The sequence below is a fragment of the Crocodylus siamensis genome, chromosome 4 (assembly GCF_052110815.1).
Source record: "Crocodylus siamensis isolate JL-2025a chromosome 4, ASM5211081v1, whole genome shotgun sequence".
NCBI lineage: Eukaryota > Metazoa > Chordata > Crocodylia > Crocodylidae > Crocodylus > Crocodylus siamensis.
In genome coordinates this window covers 117593758-117614510 of record NC_143398.1, presented here as the reverse complement: position 1 = coordinate 117614510, position 20753 = coordinate 117593758, and the positions used below count along the sequence as shown (strand labels likewise).

General features: G+C 38.2%; 1 protein-coding gene across 6 annotated transcripts in view; it reads left to right on the top strand.

The window, feature by feature from the left end:
• Positions 1–20753, top strand: part of LMO3 (LIM domain only 3) — a 75213-nt gene that overhangs the window by 11578 nt on the left and 42882 nt on the right. For all 6 annotated transcript variants that reach the window (XM_090043554.1, XM_090043553.1, XM_090043552.1 and 3 more), the window contains one exon: positions 827–1040. In XM_090043554.1, the coding sequence (XP_089899680.1) occupies positions 835–1040 (206 nt within the window). In that variant the 5' untranslated portion in view covers positions 827–834. The remainder of the gene's footprint in view (positions 1–826; positions 1041–20753) is intronic.

Genomic DNA, 20753 nt, shown 5'->3' with positions numbered 1-20753 from the left:
CTACAGAATAATATGGCTAATGATCACACTGGAAATGAAAGATCCTAAAGGTTAAGCATATTTATTTGATTTTGTTTTGTACATCTTCTGAAACTTCTTACTGTTCAGGGTTTAAAAAGCCAAGTCCTCTTCTGATTGCTTCAGTCTTCCCACCTGTACAAAAAAAAACCCCTTTCTTTTTCATCTTGCAAGGGTGTAAGGCAGTGGTTCTCAACCTTTTTAGACTCAAGGCACTTCTTGTTTAATGTGGGACTCCCTTCAGAAAACGCCAGCTTTTTGATTACAGAAAAAATAAGAGAATATCTTTGTTGCAAAGACCTCAAAAAGATCATAGTAGGGCAGAATGTTTTGAATACTGTTTGAAATCCCTGGGTTCATCTTGTGGATGAACTTTGCATGCCTAGCAGGGCTAACATTGCTTGATACCCTACAGCACCCTTGAAAGGATCTCGAGGCACTCCAAGCTGCTGCTGCACCCTGGTTAAAAATTGCTGGTGTAAGGCCTGCTTAACACTTGAATACCCCTGGTGCCTAATACAAGTTCAGAATCTTTGGGGCTCTTCCTTAATATGAACTTGGTTGGATATTTTGATGTTAGAAATTCAAAGCTTCTGTCAAAACGGGATGATTTAAAAAAAAAAAAAAAAAAAGTCCCTTAACTAATTCTCTCTTTTTTCCAAGTAACAGAGAAGGCAGAGGTGTCAGAGAAGAGGCAAAGGACCCTGCAGACATTCCCACCAGCCTGTTGGAGGAAATGAATCTTAGTGCTGTTGGCAATTTATTGTGAGCAGTTTAAACACCTCATGCATGTGTATGTTTGTTTCAGGTATACAAATGCTCTCAGTCCAGCCAGACACCAAGCCGAAAGGTTGTGCTGGCTGCAACCGTAAGATCAAGGACAGGTATCTTCTGAAGGCCCTGGACAAATACTGGCATGAGGACTGCCTGAAGTGTGCCTGCTGTGACTGTCGTTTGGGGGAGGTGGGCTCCACCTTGTACACCAAAGCCAACCTTATCCTTTGTCGCAGAGACTATCTGAGGTAGGAGTTGTCTTTGTTATTTAACATGTAAATATTGTAGTCCTGTTAGTTTCGAGGTCTTGCTGCATAGGAAACAATACAATGCTGTATATTGAGTATCGTGCATGTCTAAACTTCATGCTATTTTAATTGGAGAGGGTGTGGGGAACAGAGGGAATAAGAGTGTTCATAGATGACAGCCTTAGACTGAAGTCCCCTATTCAGAGATCAAGGAAAGCACACACAGCATAAGCACTGTAGGCTTCCCACACTGGTGTGCTTCTACCCCAGACATGAAGGTATCCTCTTGCCCCTTTTACAGAGGCATTGCCATGTTCTACAGTAATGGTCCAAACAAAACACTTTAAAATGTAACTTCAAGTTCTCAGAACTTGTTTTCATAAATGAGTAGCTTTTTTAAGATTTTAGCCTCTATTAGAAAAAATGATGCGCTTTGGCCATCTTAGTTTTGAGGAATGTAGCCACTTATTCACTAGAAACTGACCTGAGGTCACCAATTTTATTTCCACATGCTGCATCACTTTGGTTATTTCAGGTCAATACTGTTGATTCCAACTATTGGTCTAGAAATGAACTCCATAGTCCACTGCCAGTTCTTAGCTTAGGTAGTCCTTTACTGCTTTTTCCATTAAGAGACTGTAGATTCAAATTCTCCGATAGATATGTCCAAAATCTATTGCATGCTATAATTATTAAAATTTTAAAAGGAGCAGTTGCTAGCACATTAGGTCACTGTACTGACTGGAGTCAAGATGGCACTGGCTATAAATAAGCTAGTGGTAGTTGGTACTGAAGGGGTGTGTACCACTACACAAGTATTGGAGTATATGTGGTGATATAAACTTGGAGCTACTGTCTATATAGTATTTTGAGGTGCAGTTAACAAATACTAAAATCCTATAGACATGAAAGTACTTGAATACTACCATGGTGAAAAAAATAAAGATTTGGTACAATAGCATAGTTTTAGTCATACCAGTTGCTAGTACTTTACAGGCTGCCCATAGATCTCTGGGAAGGGAAATGCAGTTGTGCTGCTGCTTTGTTCCTCTTATTCACATTGGTACTGACCTGCAGTACCAGCTGGAATGCTTCAAATGAAAGCTTGGATAGTTTGGCATAATGGGCAACCCTACAGGTAGCATCTACCCAAATGAGTACCAAGCAGTGCATCACAGAATGGGACCCCAAATGGTTGGGGTGGAGCTGCCATCAAAGTAACTAGTGAAATATTTTCTGGAAAGGGTCACATGCTAGAATAAGCTGGTAACAGCAGTTTAAGAACATGTGTAATTAACTCCCTTGTTTATGACTACAATCTTAAAAGGAAGGGGATCTGAGCTACTACTTTTCGTCAGTAAAAAAAATTATAAAGATGGCAGAATATAAGACAATCTTCCGTGATGGCTGCTGCATTGGCTCTGCAGGTGAGCAGGAGTAAAAGCTTGGTTTACTTGAAAATGGAAATCAAAGATGGAGTGACCTGACATGGAAGCAAGATGGGGCCAGGCTTCTACACAGTCAGTCATTTTCCCCCAACTCTAATTTGACTGTATGAAAAATGAGTATTTACCTTCTAGTATATTAACTGTTCATAGTATTTGTTTTCAGATCAGTCCAACTACAACCCACAAGTGAAAGAGATCCTGTTGCTGTTGGGTTTTAAATATTTCCAACATAGCTGTAGATTCCTCAGATTCCAGTTCTGGTGCCTATTTTTCAAGATACTTGTGAGTGTCTTGACTCAAACTTGGTATTTACACTAAATTTTCGAACTGATGCACTTAAGGTAATTGCAGATAGTCATTTGCCTCATTGCATCTTATCTACTTAGTTATGCAGTGAACCTATAAAAGTGATCTTCATTTTAATGCTAATGTAGAAGCTAGTTAAATGTTCTCTAGCTTTGTAGGCAAATAAGCTTTCATATTTAGTAACCTACTTGATATGAATATGAAGAATAAATTACTTTGTATTAATGATCAGATTAGGGCTAGATTACAGCTTCAAACTATCCTCTTAAAATTTCTCTTTATTTTAACCATTAATGGAGTCTTGGCTACATATAAAACTGTTCTAGCCTCCTATTAATTTATGTGGTGCCCTCTAGAGGATATGTGGTTTCTATGATACTATAAAGAGAGTGAAATCACTTATTAACTTGTCTTTCTCTGTTCATTATGCCTTTCAATAAGACAGCCGTTCCTCAGATAGTATGAGCAGTAATGCAGCCACTTTGAAATGTAACTAGGTAAAAGCACAAACTATTCATGTCTTGGATTGTTTGTAAAGATGTTTTCTCCATCTCACTTTCCTCTGTCTTGGGTGTGACATTTAAATTCCTGGCAAAAACAAGACTAACATCCTGTCCATATCGGTACCTGCTGGATGCACATCGTGATCAACCCTATATAGATAACTTGCGTTACCTGACATTCTTTTCCCCCATTTTAATCGGTTTAACTAATAAATATTAGTCTAACTCAAACCTAAAAATAAGTGTTTTAAAAATACAAAGGGGTCATTCCTACAACAAGACCTCTCACCCCTAGGGATATTTTAAAGGGAATTCTTTTGTAGTGATGCTTCTGAGAGTCCTTCTAATGACATCAGAGGTTCAGTCTGCATGATTTAGAGGGGCAAATGGCATGGCTGCTTCAGAAAGGAACTCTATTTTAGCCAGTAGCAGGACTCACTTGCATGAAGAAAGGGTTCAATGTTAGAAATAACATATTCCATGAAAATGAGATACGGAGTATAATTCCCCTGCAGGCTTCTGTCTCCTACTCGCACACTCTTGGGTTAGAAAGTGAAGACTTAATTTAAGGAACTTACATTTTACTCCAGAATTTCATGTCCATTTACAATAAAATGGAATACGCTATTTAAAATATACCCCCCCCCCAATCCTCTGTAGCTGAAGTGACATCTTAATGTATCAACCTATCCCAATCTGTCCTCCATTCTGACTGGCAGCGTGTCCATTTGCAAAAGCAATATTCCCTTTGAAATCCATCATTACTGCAGTTAATAACCAGTTGTTATGTTAACAGCCCTTGGGCCGATAACTTATCAAACTGGTTGTTAACTGGAAGGTTATCACTTATTTTCAAAGCAGAAGTACGAGCAGTGTGGAGGTGTTCTAGGTGCATATCATGGGTTACTTCTACCATAAAGAACTTAAAATGGAAAAGTATATAGTGTTACCCTTTGGGATGGTGAGGTATTTGCATCCAGTTCCATCTGTTAATTTGATTTTGCATGTTTGCAAGCACCCCTGGACAGCATCCTGATTTTGGGTACAGAGTGTACATGGTTCCATATCAGCTTTACTATTTTGTTTGTGCCCACATGTGCAGTAGCCTACATTTCCAGATGCACGGCAATGTGTGCTGCACATCTGAGATTAATATCTGGCCCTAAAAATGTGAAATGAAAGACTGACAATTACATGTAACTCAGTTGTATTAAATAATGAGCTTCCTCAGATGCAGTGAAAATATGAAAGTACAGCTGTGCTAAGCTAGTAGCAATGTAGGTCAATCACCCTTTTCACTTAGGTTTTTAACTACGCAAACCCTGCTGAGCGACCAATGACTACAAAGTGCTGTTTCATTCCTATTTAATTTTGGCAGCATTTTACTGAAGAGCAGGCATTCATGCAGCTAAATTATCTTCACCGTTTCTGGTTTTAACTCCAGCTCCATGACACTAAATGTTGGAGTGCATATCTCTCAGTAAACACAAAGAATATGGTTTCTTTTTTTTTAAATCCATCTCAACATGGAAATTGAATTAGAACTTTTATTACTTTTGCACAATTTCTCCAGCCAGCAAATGGATCGTAGGAAAAGGATTAATAAAAGAATGTATGGTGGGGGGCAGACTTGCCTTTTAAAAGTCTCTAGAAGCAGAGGTGGGGAGGATTCCTTTTTTTCCCTTTAAGCTTGATGATGATTTGGCTTGTAAATTTATTGCAGACTTTAAAAATATCACTGAAAAGCTATAAAGATGACTAGATTACTTTCCCTGTGGAAAGGGGTGAATTATATATGTTGTTTCCTTTTCGTTTGCTGGGCTGAAGACTTCACAGATGAACCAAATTAAAAAAAATATTGCCACAAGTCTTGTAAATAATGAAAGCTCACAACAGAGTTAAGTGTTCAGGCATAAACATAATAAAGAGTGCATCTGTAAAATATTTAATTGTGAAAAGATGGGCAAGCTTTGCAAGCTGCAAAATGGAAGTAGTTTGAGATTGAGCATCAGCATTTGCTCTAATTCCAGAGGCAATTATTTAAAACATAATATGTGCCAGGATACTTTCTGAGTGAAGGTCAGAGTCAGAACAAGGCAGTTAAATTGTCTTCCAATTTTGCGCTGATTAGCAGGTCCTGTTTCTCTTTTCTAACGTGGTTAAAGGCATGTGCAAAAAACTTCAGATGCCTCAAAATAATTAACCAAAATACATATTTGTTTGTATAAATCTCCATATGAATGCTTTCCATGGGAGTGAAAGTTGAACTGTATTTAGAACAACACTATTATACACTTTCTTCAGCTTTCTTAGAAGGCCAAGATCCATAAAAAAATAAATAAATAAAAAAATTTAAGTACTACATAAAGTTTTGGATATCTTTTAAGTTCCACTGAACTAAGTGTTTTACAGAACTGGGGCATAAGAGCTAGCTTGGGTTTTTTTTCACTAAGGATTTTATCCTACAAAGCCATACTTGCATGAAGTGGATAGGACTATTAACACAAGCAGAGGCTTTTGTAAGCATGGGCCCTAAAGTTTTTGTTTGTTGGGTTTTTTTTGTTCTTTGTTTTTAATTTTAATATAAAATGGCAGCCCTCTATCTTTTGCTTGGTAATTTGTGCATAAATAAGTGTAAAAATACTGCCGGAGTCCGTTACAAAAACCCAAACTGAAAATCCGTACTGTAACAATCCTGAAGAATAACTTTTCCACAATTGCTAAATTGTTGTCATCTGTGAGGCTCCTTTGTCTGTCTAGGATGTAGTCCTACATGCATGTGCAGTTTTCTTAGCAAAGACTGGTAATTATTAAACCTTTTTACTGCAATAACATTCTACCTGGGTAGACCACTTTATGAAATTGTATCCATTTTAGCTTTTAATAAGGCACATTCAATTAAGCTGAAAGATTTTTAGTGTTTAGTGGCATGTGTTGAAACCTATAAAATTATAATCATTAAAGCATAATCTAAATAGTTTACCATTTTGGTTTATACCATACACTGATTTCATGTTTACTACTATTTCAAGGTATTTATCTTCAAACCTGCTGAGTATTTAATAGAGACATATTTCAAATCTCTATGATGATTCAGACTTTAATCTCTACCTGGGTGAATGTTCCTTCTCCCAAAGCTGCTTGAAAACTAGTCATTTTTGTGCTTTTTCACAATATTTCATTCATCTAGAAGTGCTCAGGGAATTTTAAGAGAATTTTCAGAATTGTATGGAAAAACTTGTTTATTAAAATCCAAAATACAGAATATTGTATTTGTAAACCTTTCCTACACCATTTTGTGATTTTACTATAATACATCAGTTGTCCGTCAATCATTTTGATGCAGGTTTTGTCTGTTTACAGTTACTCAAAATTAAATGGGTTTTATTGTTTATAATTTTAAAGCATACTTTGACATTTCTACAGAATGGTTTAAATATTCAGGAAAAAGATTATCTATTCCATTTTATAGATTTTTTTTTTAAGAACAGTCTCTTCTGTATCTTCTTTTAGTATCTATAAATTCCTCTTGGGGGTCCCTTCCCATCTAATTCTCCTAAGATTTTCAGTAGCAGTAATTTTTTTTTTTTTTTTTTTTTTTTTTTTTTTTATCTAGCTAGTATAGTATGAGCTACATTAAACCTGCTTACTTTAAGGTATAAGTTTTACCAAATGTACACTGGTTTGCTTCATACAAATGTTTGAAAATACTTTTTTTTTGCTGATCTTTTAACTTGAGCACTGTTTCCATATCCACGTCCACAGTATACTTTCAAACCATGCTGAAATGTTGGCTTACACTTGCAATATAGTTATCTGTAAGAAGAGACACAGAAGCATAACTAATACACCAGAGAACATACTGTATTTCAACACTATCTGCCAGCACATGGTATAAAGTGAGTTAAAATAAGGCCAGATTCCAATTCCTGTCCACTCTTCCTGTTGTTAAACTGTTCAAAATGCCTGAACTTTCCTCTATTTTACTGCTGAATTTTTCTAATTTTGTGAATGTAGTTTTATTTCTTTTCTTTTTTTTCTGTTAAGAATCTTCATCTATTTCCCCTCTCTCTTTTTTAAATCTACCTGATTTTGCGTGTACTAGTAACAGATGATTTAAAGCCTAAATAAATAATATTCCTATTTTTAAAATCTGTGGGAATTCAGTGCTTTGGTATTTTTACATATTTAGCCCTGCATTTTTTTTTTTGTTTCACATTTAGCTTGGATGTAGTGTAACTTTCTTTTAATAGCATTAATATATGCCTCTGCAACACTAATAATTATACATTTTTCCATCTAAAAGCTGGTATTGAGCAAACTTAAAACTTCCAGAGTATATATTCTAAGGTTTCTAAGTTACATTTTACAGTAAAAATTGACAGATGATCTGAAAGCTGTTTGATAGCGGAACTGCACTCAAAACCAGCTTTTAGCCTTCTGAAAAGGGATATAAAAGCAATCAAGAATACCCTTTTTGAATTTTTTTCTTTAAATTAAGAAATTTTAAATATATTTTTGACAGGCATATGAATATCACTGTGTAATGTAGGTATGATGCTAATGTTCAGTGATCTCGGATATCCATTTTATTTGGCAATCACAGTTATGCTAAAATGAGACTACATTGTTACCAGATGCTTTGTATTTTTGAAGGCTTATTTTTCCCAGTGGAGTCTTTACAGTGACATGGAAGGCCCTTTAAATAAATCTAAACTATATCCACAGCCCTAAAGTTTTTTGTGTTTAGTTTGTTTTTCTTTCCTGTGGCCTAAATGCACTTGAATTGAATTTCTGATTCTAACATTTTAAGAAGCATATGTCTAAAGCAATGATTTTTACATTACCATCAAATCTTTGCTTTGTAGTTGAGCAGAAATAAAAGGTAGAAATTTTTGGTGCTGCTACTGCAGCATTTCCTGTCTCTGAGGTTGGGGAGTGGGGTGTAATATTCTAAAGCCTTTCACCATCTCATGTCTCTTTTAATTGTTTTTAGATTAATTTGTTTTGGGAAATTTTATAGAGTTTTTCATTTAAGATGCTAGCCCTAGTTGATTTTAAAGGTACATATTAAAAACATCTGTTGGCTTTTTTTGTTTTTTTTTAAGTGTACATCTGACTACCACCAACTCCTCTTTGAAGAGCTGAATGGTGTATACTTAGACATACCTGAGTCTCTGCGGAAAATGTTTATTCTCTTCTGGAGGGATTAGAAGCCATAAAAGAACTAAATTTTGGACCTTGTCATACTGCACTACTGTAATATTTAGAAAGTTGTTTTTAAAAAATCATTTAGTATCTCTGGAGTAGGAATGCTATGAAGTAATGGGGAATCTTTACCCTGCCATAGCAAAAAAACACAATTTAGCCAAGGTACTTGAACCAAATGTCTTATTGAGACTAAAATAATTTTCTTAAAAGCCTTTTATAATTATGCTTAAATATTTTGCAAGATGCACGTATTTTGGGCTTGATGCAGCAATCACTTGGTGAAATTATGTAGCTTATGATACAAAGGAGATGAACTAAATGACTATAATGGTTTCTTTTAACCTTAAAATTTATTTCAGATGAGCCCCATGTTATCAAAGCACTTAATCATGCATTTCAGGCTAAGCATTTGAGAAGCCCTGCTGAAGTCAGTGAGGCTACTTGTGGGCTTTACGTTGAGCATGTGCATAAATGTTTTGCTGGAGTTAGACCAGGGAAATTCATAATTGAGTCTAAATTCTAACCACAAATCACAACTACAGAGATTGTTACCTGGAATAGGAAATACATCTGCATATGAGAGCACAAGTACCTTTTTCTTATTAACTGCAGGCAATTTTTTTTTTTTTTTTTTTTTTTTTTTTTTTTTAATACTTGGGTTTTGATTCTCTCCTGTTTATCTGTCTTGGAGAAAAATACCCAATACATAAGGGAAGCCATCACTAGGGAAAATCACCTGTTTCTTTCATAAAATAGAAAGCGAATGTTCAAGATCTGGATTGATATTCCATGGGAAATTCTCCTGCAGTTCCTGTGTTAAGTGGCATTCTGCAGAACTGTAATTTAAGCTTTCATCCTTTCTTTTGCAAAAATGATAATGTCTTGTGTTGGCACATACCGGATGAAAGTGAGAATTGCACAACATCTAAAGATAAAATTGCTTTGAGGGTGGGGGGAGGAAGAAATCGCAGATTTTATTGCAGCTTCCTTCTTATATTTTTGAAGAGGTGAGAAATACACAAAGTCAAGTCTCATATCCAAACATACGGTAAACGGATGTATATTTTACTAGTTATGAAGAAACTACACGACCAAACTACAAATGTTGCCTTGAATTTGCATGCATTATTTTTACATTATACTTTTCTGGCCAGGCCTATGAACTTGGATTTTGTGTATATTGAAAGATAACTATGGCAAATCTTTCCTCCCCCTTGCTATCAACTCAAATTTGCTGATTGGAGTTACTTATATTAAGTCTGAGAAGTGTCACTCGCCCAAAAATATTCTCCAGGCATTGCAATAGACAAATGAATCATAGGAATTGGAGAGGGAAGAACCACTGTGGCAAACTGCACAAATAATAAGAACTCTGACACAACCTTCCCTAACATTTAAATGAGTTGATTTATGCCACATGTGTCCCCTTTTGTTCCTTTTTCATAAATGCTTGCTTATGTAAAGGTAAATTTGAATGTTTGCTCCAAGCAGGTTTCAATGCCATGTATGTGAGTATTCATAACCTGGATCTGTATCAAAAATACTTGTGGGCTTACTCTAGCAACGGGGGGCGGGGGGGGAAGCATATTGTGCAACATGTACACACAATTGTAGCTACCCTGCCCTACAGAAGTAGCAAGCATGATGTACTTGCAGAGGTCTGCTGTTTTCTTACTCTGCAGTGACACAACAGCTACAACACAATCCCTATTGAATACTCCTGGTTAAGAAACAATTAAGGAAAATAGCAATAGCTAATGCAGAGCTTTCTTGAAGGTGGATTCATTCATTGGATTAAATTAATTGTCCTTAAGATTTTTTCAGAAAGGGTGTGTCTACATGCATGGCACTGAACCCAGCCAGGCAATGATTTCAGTTAGGGTCTCCAGTAAATATTGCAATAACTGATTTGTGACTCAGGTCTTTTTTTTTTTCCTATAAGAACAATTTGTTTCTACATATTTCCTGCTGCCTGCATCTTGGCTACTTACTTTCCGCATTGTTATACCCAAATAAAGAAAGAACTTGTGTAGAAAACTGAGCATCTTTTACAGTTGCAATACAGTGGCCAAAAAAGTGCAAAAACAGCCACCTTCCCTTAATAGAAATCTGTGAAGAAAATGCAGTTTTCTAGGAAACTGGGGGGGATGGGGAGGGAAAAGTGGTTGTCTTTAAGTAAACTCTGGGACTGTCTTGTAATAAATGGCTTGCTTGTGTGCCTTATTTAATTGTAATTTAATATGTTAAAAGCAGGCTGTTTTTATCTAATGCTAGACTCCATTCCTGAAAACAGGCACCACATGCTCAACTTTATTACCATGAGCAGTCCTACAAAAATCAGCAGGGTCTTATTAATTTAAAGCCATGTGTGAGTGAATGCAAATACCTAACATTTGAATGTCTCTGCATACAGAACTATTTTGAACCAAGAAATTGTTTTACCCTAATTTCAGACTAATATGTATTGCAGAACAATCATCCCAGATCACAGGGTGCCCCCCACCGCACCTTCCCGGAAATGCTCTCAAAACCCCAAGCCTATTCCGAGCTTGGTGCTGACTGACAGAGCTTTCTGATTTAAATACAGCACAAACTCCACATAGTATTTGGCTTCTATAGAAACCTCTTGCTTCTCTGACACACTCATTTTTGATGTGGTTGGTAAGACCACACTGTACAGAAGAGCACTAATCAATTCATCCTCTAATGGCCAAGACAAAAAGTATAACTTGGATGTCCATATTTAGGCACTTAAATAAAATCGCCATGTTTTTCAGTAAAGGCTGCGCCCTGCTAAGAGTTCTCATTGATTGTAATAGTAGTTGCTTAGTGCCCAGTAGGCACATCTACACATGCACTGTAAGACTCGGTAGCCTGTTTTGCTGCACGTTAAAGTGACACATCAAAAATGATGCTAGTACGCTAATGTGCAGTAGAATAGGCATTGAGCATCACCCAACACATGTGCACTACTCTGCATTAGCACAGCCTAATGCACATTTACTTTAGTACCTTATATTAGAGATACCAGATTTCATGTGAATTAGTAAAAGCTCATTAATGCATGCATAGGTGCTCTCAGTACTTCTGGCTGCTTGTTTGGATGTTCTGAGTACTGAACTTCAGGCCTTTAAGCAACTTGTATATTAAAATATGCATTGACACTTAAAGGTTAGAACGTAGCATGAAGCAGTATAACGTGGATAGGACAAAAACTTCAGGTAAGTTGTGGGATTCTTCTTCTGGTGTACACTCATCTTTCATTTGTAGGCCTGTTTCCATATTGTGCTCCAGTGCCATGATAATGGGCCTAGCCTATAGCTAAATTCTGAAGCCCCCTGGAAGTATTTGTTCCATTGGGATGGGGGGAGAACGTGGTTAATTATTTACATTGTTTTAACAATTATCTGTGGTTAATTGTTTACACTGTTAAAATTGGGGGGGAGGTGAAATGCTTGTCTGTGCTGAGCAAAAGCATTTTTTTCATCTTCAGCATGACATTTGATATTTATAGTGGGTGTTTCTCAAAAAAGTAAATTAAAAAAATTTGTGTCCCTTGAGAATTACCTTTTTTATTACAGCAATCTGTAGCCTAATAGGAAATGCTACAATCACCCAAGCAAATGTGCTGTTTTTAATGAGGCTCAGTTCAGGCTGGAGTTTGCTATGAGCATTTTCCCCTAGCACCTCCTTACCTAATTCAGTCATAATACTGTGTGAACTACTGGTAGAAAAGACTAAGTGAATAAAACAAAGAGAAATGACTATGTCATGAGCATACATTTAACTATGGGTGTGTCTAGTGCTTTTCTGAGGCTGTTTAATATCAGCCCTGATGCATCCCTGTCAGACTCCCAATTACCTTCCATCTCTAGGTGCAACCTTGCCTGATGATTTTCTAGCAATATCCATAACAATGCAGTGACCAGCCCCACTTGGTTTTATCTTTTATGTCTTCATCAGTTGTCCTCTGCTGTTTAGGGACAACATTGTGTTGCATTAAAGAAGCTGCTCTTAAAAATGCATCCTAGCTAGTATTGCTCACTACAACTTCCTTTTCGAATTCATTTCTGTGCATCTTACAGTAGTCATGATTTAAGTCGGGGATTTTTTTGTTCTGCCAAAACAGACAGCTGTTCTCCCTCTACCCAACCAAATATACCTGCTATAAAAATAAACAAAAAATCCCAAACTTAATCTCTACAGAAGCTGAGTTATTTGTAAGATCTGCTGTAGTCTGGCAGGTTCCCAGTCATTCATTCACAGGAATCTACTGTATCTGGCAAAATAACTCTGGAAGTAAATGTGCTATTTTTTAACATGGGTAGGTTTGCTATCTTAGCAGATAAAACATGCTGGGCAGATAAAAACAGTTTTTTCTTGTGTCTTTTTTTTAAAAATGGCTTTTAAGCCTCTAAGGTTATGTTAACAGAGATGCTTGGAAAAAAAAATGTTGGCCGATACCACATTTTAACCACCTCAAATCTTTTGTTCCAAAGTCTAATTTTTCTCCTCAGTCAGTGTGATCCTGCAGGGGTTGTTTTTCTGAAAAGTAAATTCTTGCTACCAATTCCTAGCTGCCTAGTGGTTGGGTTATTAATGCTGTATGCTGTCAATTATATAGTAGTAATGCACCAGGAGAAGGTTGGACTCTGTTTACCAAACTGGTCAACTGATGGAAGGATTAAAAAAAAAAAAAGTGGGGAGGACACAGTTGGAGAGGTGATAGAAAGCATATTTAGTTTCCAAAGAAATCTGCCATCACTGTAGCTAAAAATATCTCGAAAAAGAGGTTTGGGAACTCGCGTATCTACAAAAAACCCTCCAAGTTGAACCCTTCAAACCCTGAATAACTGGGTCATCTACTTCCTTTCCAACCACCCCCACCTCTCCCTCCCAAGGGCCAGTCTTTTTCTGCAGCTGTATCTCGCTCTGAGTGGGATATCACAGTCTCATTTAGAAGCAATTGGTATAAAGCCCACACATTGGTAAAGAAGGAAGGCTTTTCTCTCAAAAGAGCTGCAGCAGCCTGTACTGAACTCTTAACAGTCCATGCACTCAACTAGCTTCCAGTAGTGCTTCTCTTGTTATATTACAATATGGGAGTTTCACAGGGGCACATTCTTGATAAAAATGTAATAGGCTTGGCTGGCCTCTCCCCTGTGCTTCTTGGATTGCTGGTGTAGGAGGCCACATAAAACACCTGTATGCAGTCTCAAGTTCTTTAATGAACACATGACATTCATAGAAGTGCTATTCACAGATGTGTCATCCTTCCCTTATGCTCAAGACAGTGTTGCATTGCTTGATTTCTCGCTCTAGCCCAAAATAGAATGGTGGACAGTTAAGCAAAAGTGGGTATGGTTTTAGTTTTGCAAAAGGAAATGGAAAAACCCATTTATTCAACTTCCCTCAAAGGTGGATAAAATTTGGAGTGGAAAATAAAAGGAGTAAGGAGATAAATTGTTCTGGTTCTAGATGGCTGAGTGGTGCATCTTTTGTTATAAAGTATGATAAGCAAGAAAGTTAAAGACTTTTTGCTTTTACTTGCATCCAATTTATTTTTTTTTTTTTAATCAAACTTACATCCACCCTCCCCCCAAATGCTGTCTACCCAGGAACTGCATCATAGCAAGCAATTTCTTAAAAGGAGTTAAGGGTTTACTAGGAATCGTCTACCTTCTCGTATTGAAACAAGCCCCAAATAACTAAAGGTCTCCTTGCTAGCAGCTTGGAAAACAGTATGAGGCATGGCACTTTAAATCCAGCAGTTAACAGAGCTACAGGATTCATTTTGGAATAGCCCTGTAATTGTAGGTGGAGGTGCATGTGAGTCAGAGTTTCCTGTTAAAGACCCCAAGACAGGAGCTATGATTTGGAACAAAACTCCGTAACACTTGTTTTTTTTCCTGCCCTTTATCACTCTTGCCAAAAGGGCCTCATCACAATGTGATATCTCCTTGGTAATACACTTATGGAAATACATAACAGGTACTTAACTAGATAGGGAGGGGAAGTAGCAACAGTAGCCAGTTGCAAAATGTCCAGATGAGGACAGCAGCTGTTTTACTCTGCCAAATATAAAGGATCAACATCAGGAAGACGTGCTGAGAAACTACGTTCATTGAAAGGGATTGCTCACCGTACAAAGCAGTAAAGACCAGAAATGAAGAAGGGGAGGAGGAAGAGAAGGTTTAATGATGTGATTCTTTCTATCTACTGGGCCATGGTCATGATAGTTTAGCTACATAGTTATTTATAGGCCTTGCAAATCTTTTTCCTGATGATGCTAACTGCATTGAACATGCTGTCTGTTGCTTCTGTGATACAATCGCTAAAGGTCAATTGAGTTAAAAGAACCAGACTGATTAGATTAGATGTTGGCTATCATTTTTCTGATGCCCTGATTTGTTGTTTTTGGGGTGTTTCCAGAAAGAATGAAGACTAAAACCTTTGATGGCTGTAGAGTCGGAGCTACCTGGTCATGTTGAAGGCTCCTATGCCTTATGCTGGAAGAAGTTTTGTGTCAACTGAACAGGGCTGCTTCAGCACTGTTTTTTTAAGTGATTTTTTTTCATTGATAGTTGAGGTATCTGCATCCACCTGATGAGAGACTCTTTTGGGAAAAGGACAAAATAAAACAGCACATCCACGTGGATTTTTTTTATACCCCTGGAAGATTTTATTATCTGAATTGTGTGCAGTGAGCAAGGCTTTTTCATTTCATACATAGTTCACAACTTGCTGTAGTGATTCCAGGAAGTCACATAAGCTTATCAGATATTCAAAGAAAGTTCTGATTTTTAAGTTTGTGCTTTAAGAAGAAGGAGTTTTCTAGGCTTGCTTATAGCTTAACCCAAAATCTGGGCAATGGCTGGAATAAGGCCGGGTCCTGGGGGTGAGGGGTCAGTGTCTTCAGAAGATATTGGAAGAAATTGCAAGCAGTGGCCACACCTGCAGCAATATATTCTCTCCTGCTCACTTCTGCTACAGAAGGATGCAATGTCAGAGCTTTGTTTTCATTCCAGCCATGATGGGTTTCCTGTGGTTGCGCTCGACTCTTGAAGCTCTTTCCCTAAAGCAGAACAGTGTTATAAACCTACTGAGAGAGACTTATAACAGTGACATTCTTAATTACCAAGAAAAAAAACAACATATGACTGTTAGGAAGGCCATCTTTTAACTGCATCTTTTATAATACAAAGTCTTTCTCTGTACTTTGAGAGACCTTTAGAATCTCCTTATCCTTTGTTCATCTGCAAGGACTTCTCATGTGATAAGACCTTTGAAGACATCTTTCCTTACTCTGGTATTTGCTGGGAGAGGGTGACTCTAAGAAAAAATTCCCCTGACTGCAGCTCTGGGAGCAGCCTCCAGGGCGCTCAGATTCGAGGTCACTGGCTAAATATCAGAGGGAGAAGAGTGATGTTGCTTAGTTTTTTGTTTGTTTTTATATGACTTTACACAGCACAGGAACTATATTTGAATGAAGAAAATATTGCACTGATACTTGACCACTGACTGAAACCTACTATCAAGTTCCAAGCGTGGTTGCCAATGGACTCAGGGCACATACTCTGCCATTGATCTGCAGCTGATTTGGGCCAGTTACTTCACCCTCAATTTCCTTGTTTGTCAAGAGGGGACACTGATATCCTCACTTTGTTCATACAGCACTTTGAGAGCTGCTGAGCTACAAGCGTCCTCTGGTTCCTTCCTTCCGACACAATCTCAGAATGGCAGGCGAAGTCTAGAGTTCTCTGACCTGTGAGTGAGTTTGTTCTTGACCCTGCCCTTCCAGATGTTATTGCATGCATTTGTTCAAGCATTGCAGCTTGCCTCCTAAGGGGTACCCTTTACTGAGGATCCCTACAAAGGGGTCAACCCATATCCCAGGAGACAGAGGAACTGCTATGGGTACAATTAAAGGGTCAATGGTGAGATTCTGTTATGTCAAACTTGCAGCCTTGGAGGCTTTCACCTTTGTGCTGCCTGGTGTTGGGAACTTTCAGACACCAAAATAAGTCCCTTCCCCCTCCCCCCCGATGGGTCGGGAGTAGTGGGCTGGAATGACGCAGCTCAGGTCACAAGCAGGTGGACACTAAGACATGACTGGCAATGCCACCACCACTTCCCCACCCCCCGGTACAAGTGCCGTATGTGCTGTTGAAGCCCCATGTATTCAAGCCATATGTTGCAGACCTCCCTCCCCCCTAGCCCCGTCTGCAGGGTTTCCTGAATTATGGCAGCCTGGCCCAAACTATTTGTGTGCAGGTGCAATGTCCAGAATTTCTGGTGCTTTAAATGCTTGGCCCTGCCATGGCATCCCCTGAATACCTGCTACCCTGGAGTGTTGTAAAGCAGTCCTTAGAAGGAAGCCTGTGACATCCTTTCTTCCTGCACTAAGGGAGTCCTCTCTTACCTGAATCCATCATACGTTTACACTGCTCCAGTCCTTTCAAAAGCAGGTAGAGACAAGGCCAGGGAGTCTTCCCCCCACCCATCCCTTTAATGAGAAAGGTCCTCAAACTTTTCTACAAATGTCTCTGCGTGCAGCAAATAGTGTTCTAAATAAAGCAAACTCTTATTCCAGCTCAAACCCTTCTGAAGAACTATGGAGGAGATGCATAGAGAACCTAGTTCCACATTCTGGCAAGTAGTCTCAGCACTTACCACTGCCAGATGCTACCCATATTTCTTTTTCTGAAGACTATGTAGGCCAAACAATCTCTTCCCTCCCTCTGTAAAGCAGCTGTACATTTCTTCTCAAAACCTCACCTGTTAAAACAACAGCCAAGCAGTTATCAAATGCAAAATTAACTGTGTGCCAAGTATAAATAACTGTATATCTGCTTCTGCTGATATAGCCACAAAGCAGGGTGTGCCTGGGAAGGCAGGAATTCATTAGAATATCCATTGTGCAAATTTAAGAAACCTTCATGACACCACATTTCAACTCTCTCCTTTTCCTCCTTGGCTCTTTATGCTCTCTTTAATCTTTCCTTGGATGCTTGAGATGTACCTACACTTTGCATTTAAGTTTCCTCAGGAAGGTGCTTTAACCAAGACATTTTCACTCTGTTTTTGTGTCATTGTTTATATTTCCCATTGATAATTTTCTTCCATTCATATGCAGCTAAATCTTACAATCATTGCTCAGTCAAAAGTTCATATTTATCCACGACAGATCGCCCTGAAAAAAGTCAGTTTGGTCCTAAAATGGAAAATATTTTTGTTTTGCTACTTCAGGTCTCTTCAAATGTTTATTAAACTTCCCGGTTGCCCTAAGAAGAGTGAATGTTTCATTTTACAGATGAGTAAGCAGAGGCGGTAGGAAAGTCTGTAATGCAATGCAGACCTTCTGAATACTATCTGTTCCAGACATCTAAGGTACTTAGGGGGCTCCAATCACTGAATGATTAAGAGCGTCTCTCAGTCGTTAATGCAGCCTCTCCTTGCCCCCCATAGTGTAGAGATATTATTGTCCCATTTTACAGATAGGAAGCTAAGATGTTGAAAGAATAAAGACAGGTCTGCTTTTTCTGTGTTGAGTACCACCGAAAGTCATGCCCTGCCCAAATGCCTCAGCTCTCAGTTATCAAAGCCCCAAATTTAGGCCATGAAACTGATTTTTTGCAGTTGTGAGTGCAGGAGCAAAAATCTTGAGGCAGCAGAGACAAATGCTTGGAGTTGGCTCAGAAACACGCTTCAGGCTCCACAACCTCATTTCTGGATTTTGCCACACTGGGAGTGAGCAGAAGCAAGTGGTTAGGATCGGCTTCTTGAGGGCACTCCCAGGCATAGTGCAAAGACGTTGGAGGCATGTCCTGTGTGATTGTGCTTCAGTTTACGAAGGAAGTATTTGATGCAAGAAATCTAGTCAGGCATCCCAACTCTTGGACCATCCTACCTCTGCTGATTTTCCTCTCTGAGAGTACAGTCACTATTGAATTATTGGAAAGCAGTTCCTTTTTAAGTAATTCCATGAAGTTCAAAACACAGTTAGCAAATTAGGCACTACATCCTGCTCCTCTTATGGGGGCAATAGACTTACTTATGTGAATATTCTTGTTGATTTCAGTGGAATTACTCCTGGGAGTAAAGATATTCCCATTAGTTTTAGCAGAAGAGATTTCCAAATGTAGTTCTATTACTGTTCAGTAAAGCAGGGTGAGATTTTTAGAAGGGCTCAGCATTAGCCTAAAACTGCTCCTGCTTATTTTAAAGCAGAATCATACAATACTGAGGATTTTAAAAATCCATCCCCTAATCTACAGCCTCACAAAGGAGACATTAATCTTGTTGCAGATGGCTCACGCAAAGCCATAAACACCTACAAAGTATGTGAAATGCATGGCATAGAATATCTTGTGTTGTACTTTTGGACTGGGGTGCATTTTACTAAAAATAAAACCATCTTTCCTTTCCTTCTGCCACTCAGCTTATGATTCTTTGGAGGAATCATTATAAACAAAGTTTTGAGGTTTTTTTGAAAAAGCTATTTGGTGGATTAGTTAAGCAGCAGAGTGCAATAGCTTCTTATTATTATGTTTTTACTATTTAAAATATATCCTAATCCACCTTGCTGGGTTTCCACAGTCTCTTGTAATATTCAATCAAGCTCTTGTTTCATAAGAAATGTGACAATGCGTTGTTGGCACTTTACAAACCTACAGCCCTGGGCAATAGTTAATGAGAGGCAGGGTTTTTTCCCTGTTCAGGACACAATGAGATTTTAGACAGATGAATGCTAAGAGAACCCTATGTACCAAAGGCAATGTTTACTGCATGTAATACATATCATTGTTTGTCTCCTGTAGTGAAAAATACTTGTGTCATGCTGTTAAAATGTACTCCTGACAGAATAGTGCCTGCTATTATAGGGTCCATTGCTTAAAAAAATGATATACTGACAGAAATACAATTTAAGAAAATTTAACACCAAGGGTAGTCGACCATGTAGGCTACTATTAAGGGGCCAAAACTCAAGGCCAGAGTTTTATTAAAAAAGAGAGATAGTTTATTTGCCAGTAGTAGTAGGCAAAGTTTAAAAAAAAAGAGAAAAGAAAGAAAAGAGAAAATCGAACTTGCATTTCTAGGTCTCTAGTGTGTAGAAAATTAATGAAAGCAACAGTTCAATAAGATTTTATTGCAGAAATGTTTAAGTGAAACATTTTAGGAATGCTTTGGAATTTTTAAACAGTTACTTACCATTTAGAGTGCTGTAACACTACAGTGCATAACAAATTGTTGCTATTGGATGCAAGGCACACCCAGTGCTTTTCATAAAATGTGTAGTCAGACCTGGTTAATTTGAATCACTTTGTGCATTTCTCCATAGTTTTACTGGGTTTAGAAACATACTGAGATGAACAATTCAGTGATGTGAGCACACATTGAATGCTGTTTGACTGGCTACTACTTAAAATCACATTGAAAATGCAGTTTTTGATTTAAGGTGGTGCTGGTCAGATTTTTAGTTTTTTCCCCCTTCTAATTACACATTCATTGATTTCAAATAGCTCATGCAAACATACATTAGGAAACTGATACTCGCAAACTGTTTTGGTTACCTGCATAGTATGAATGGTCATCCAAGTTGCATACTTCTGTACCTTCATAGATAAAATGACCGAACCTTTTCAAACAGGAAATGATTAATTATAGTATTTCCAAACATGCAGAAATACCTGTTCACATCTGAAACTTGGTATCTGTAAGTCATTACTGCAAACGCATAATTAGGAAGCTGCTTAAATTAAGCAGCTATTTGACATTTGAATGAAAATTCACAAATATTAACTTTGCCTTATTTTTGTTTCAGCATTGTTTTTAGCCCTAGCAATGAGACAAGAGTTGCCAAAGTTTCATAGTTTCATAGTTTGTAGGGTCAGAAGGGACCTGAGCAGATCATCTAGTCCGACCCCCTGCCATGGCAGGAAAGAATACTGGGGTCAAATGACCCCAGCAAGATGTTCATCTAACTTCCTCTTAAACACCCCCAGGGTAGGAGCCTGCACCACTTCTCTTGGAAGCTGGTTCCAGACCCTAGCCGCCCTGACCGTGAAGTAGCGCCTCCTGATGTCTAACCTAAACCTACCCTCTGCCAGCTTGTGACCATTATTCCTGGTCACTCCTGGCAGTGCTCAGGGAAACAGTGACTCCCCCAATGCCTGCTGATCCCCCCTGACTAGTTTATAACAGGCCACAAGATCCCCCCTCAACCTTCTCTTTTGGAGGCTGAA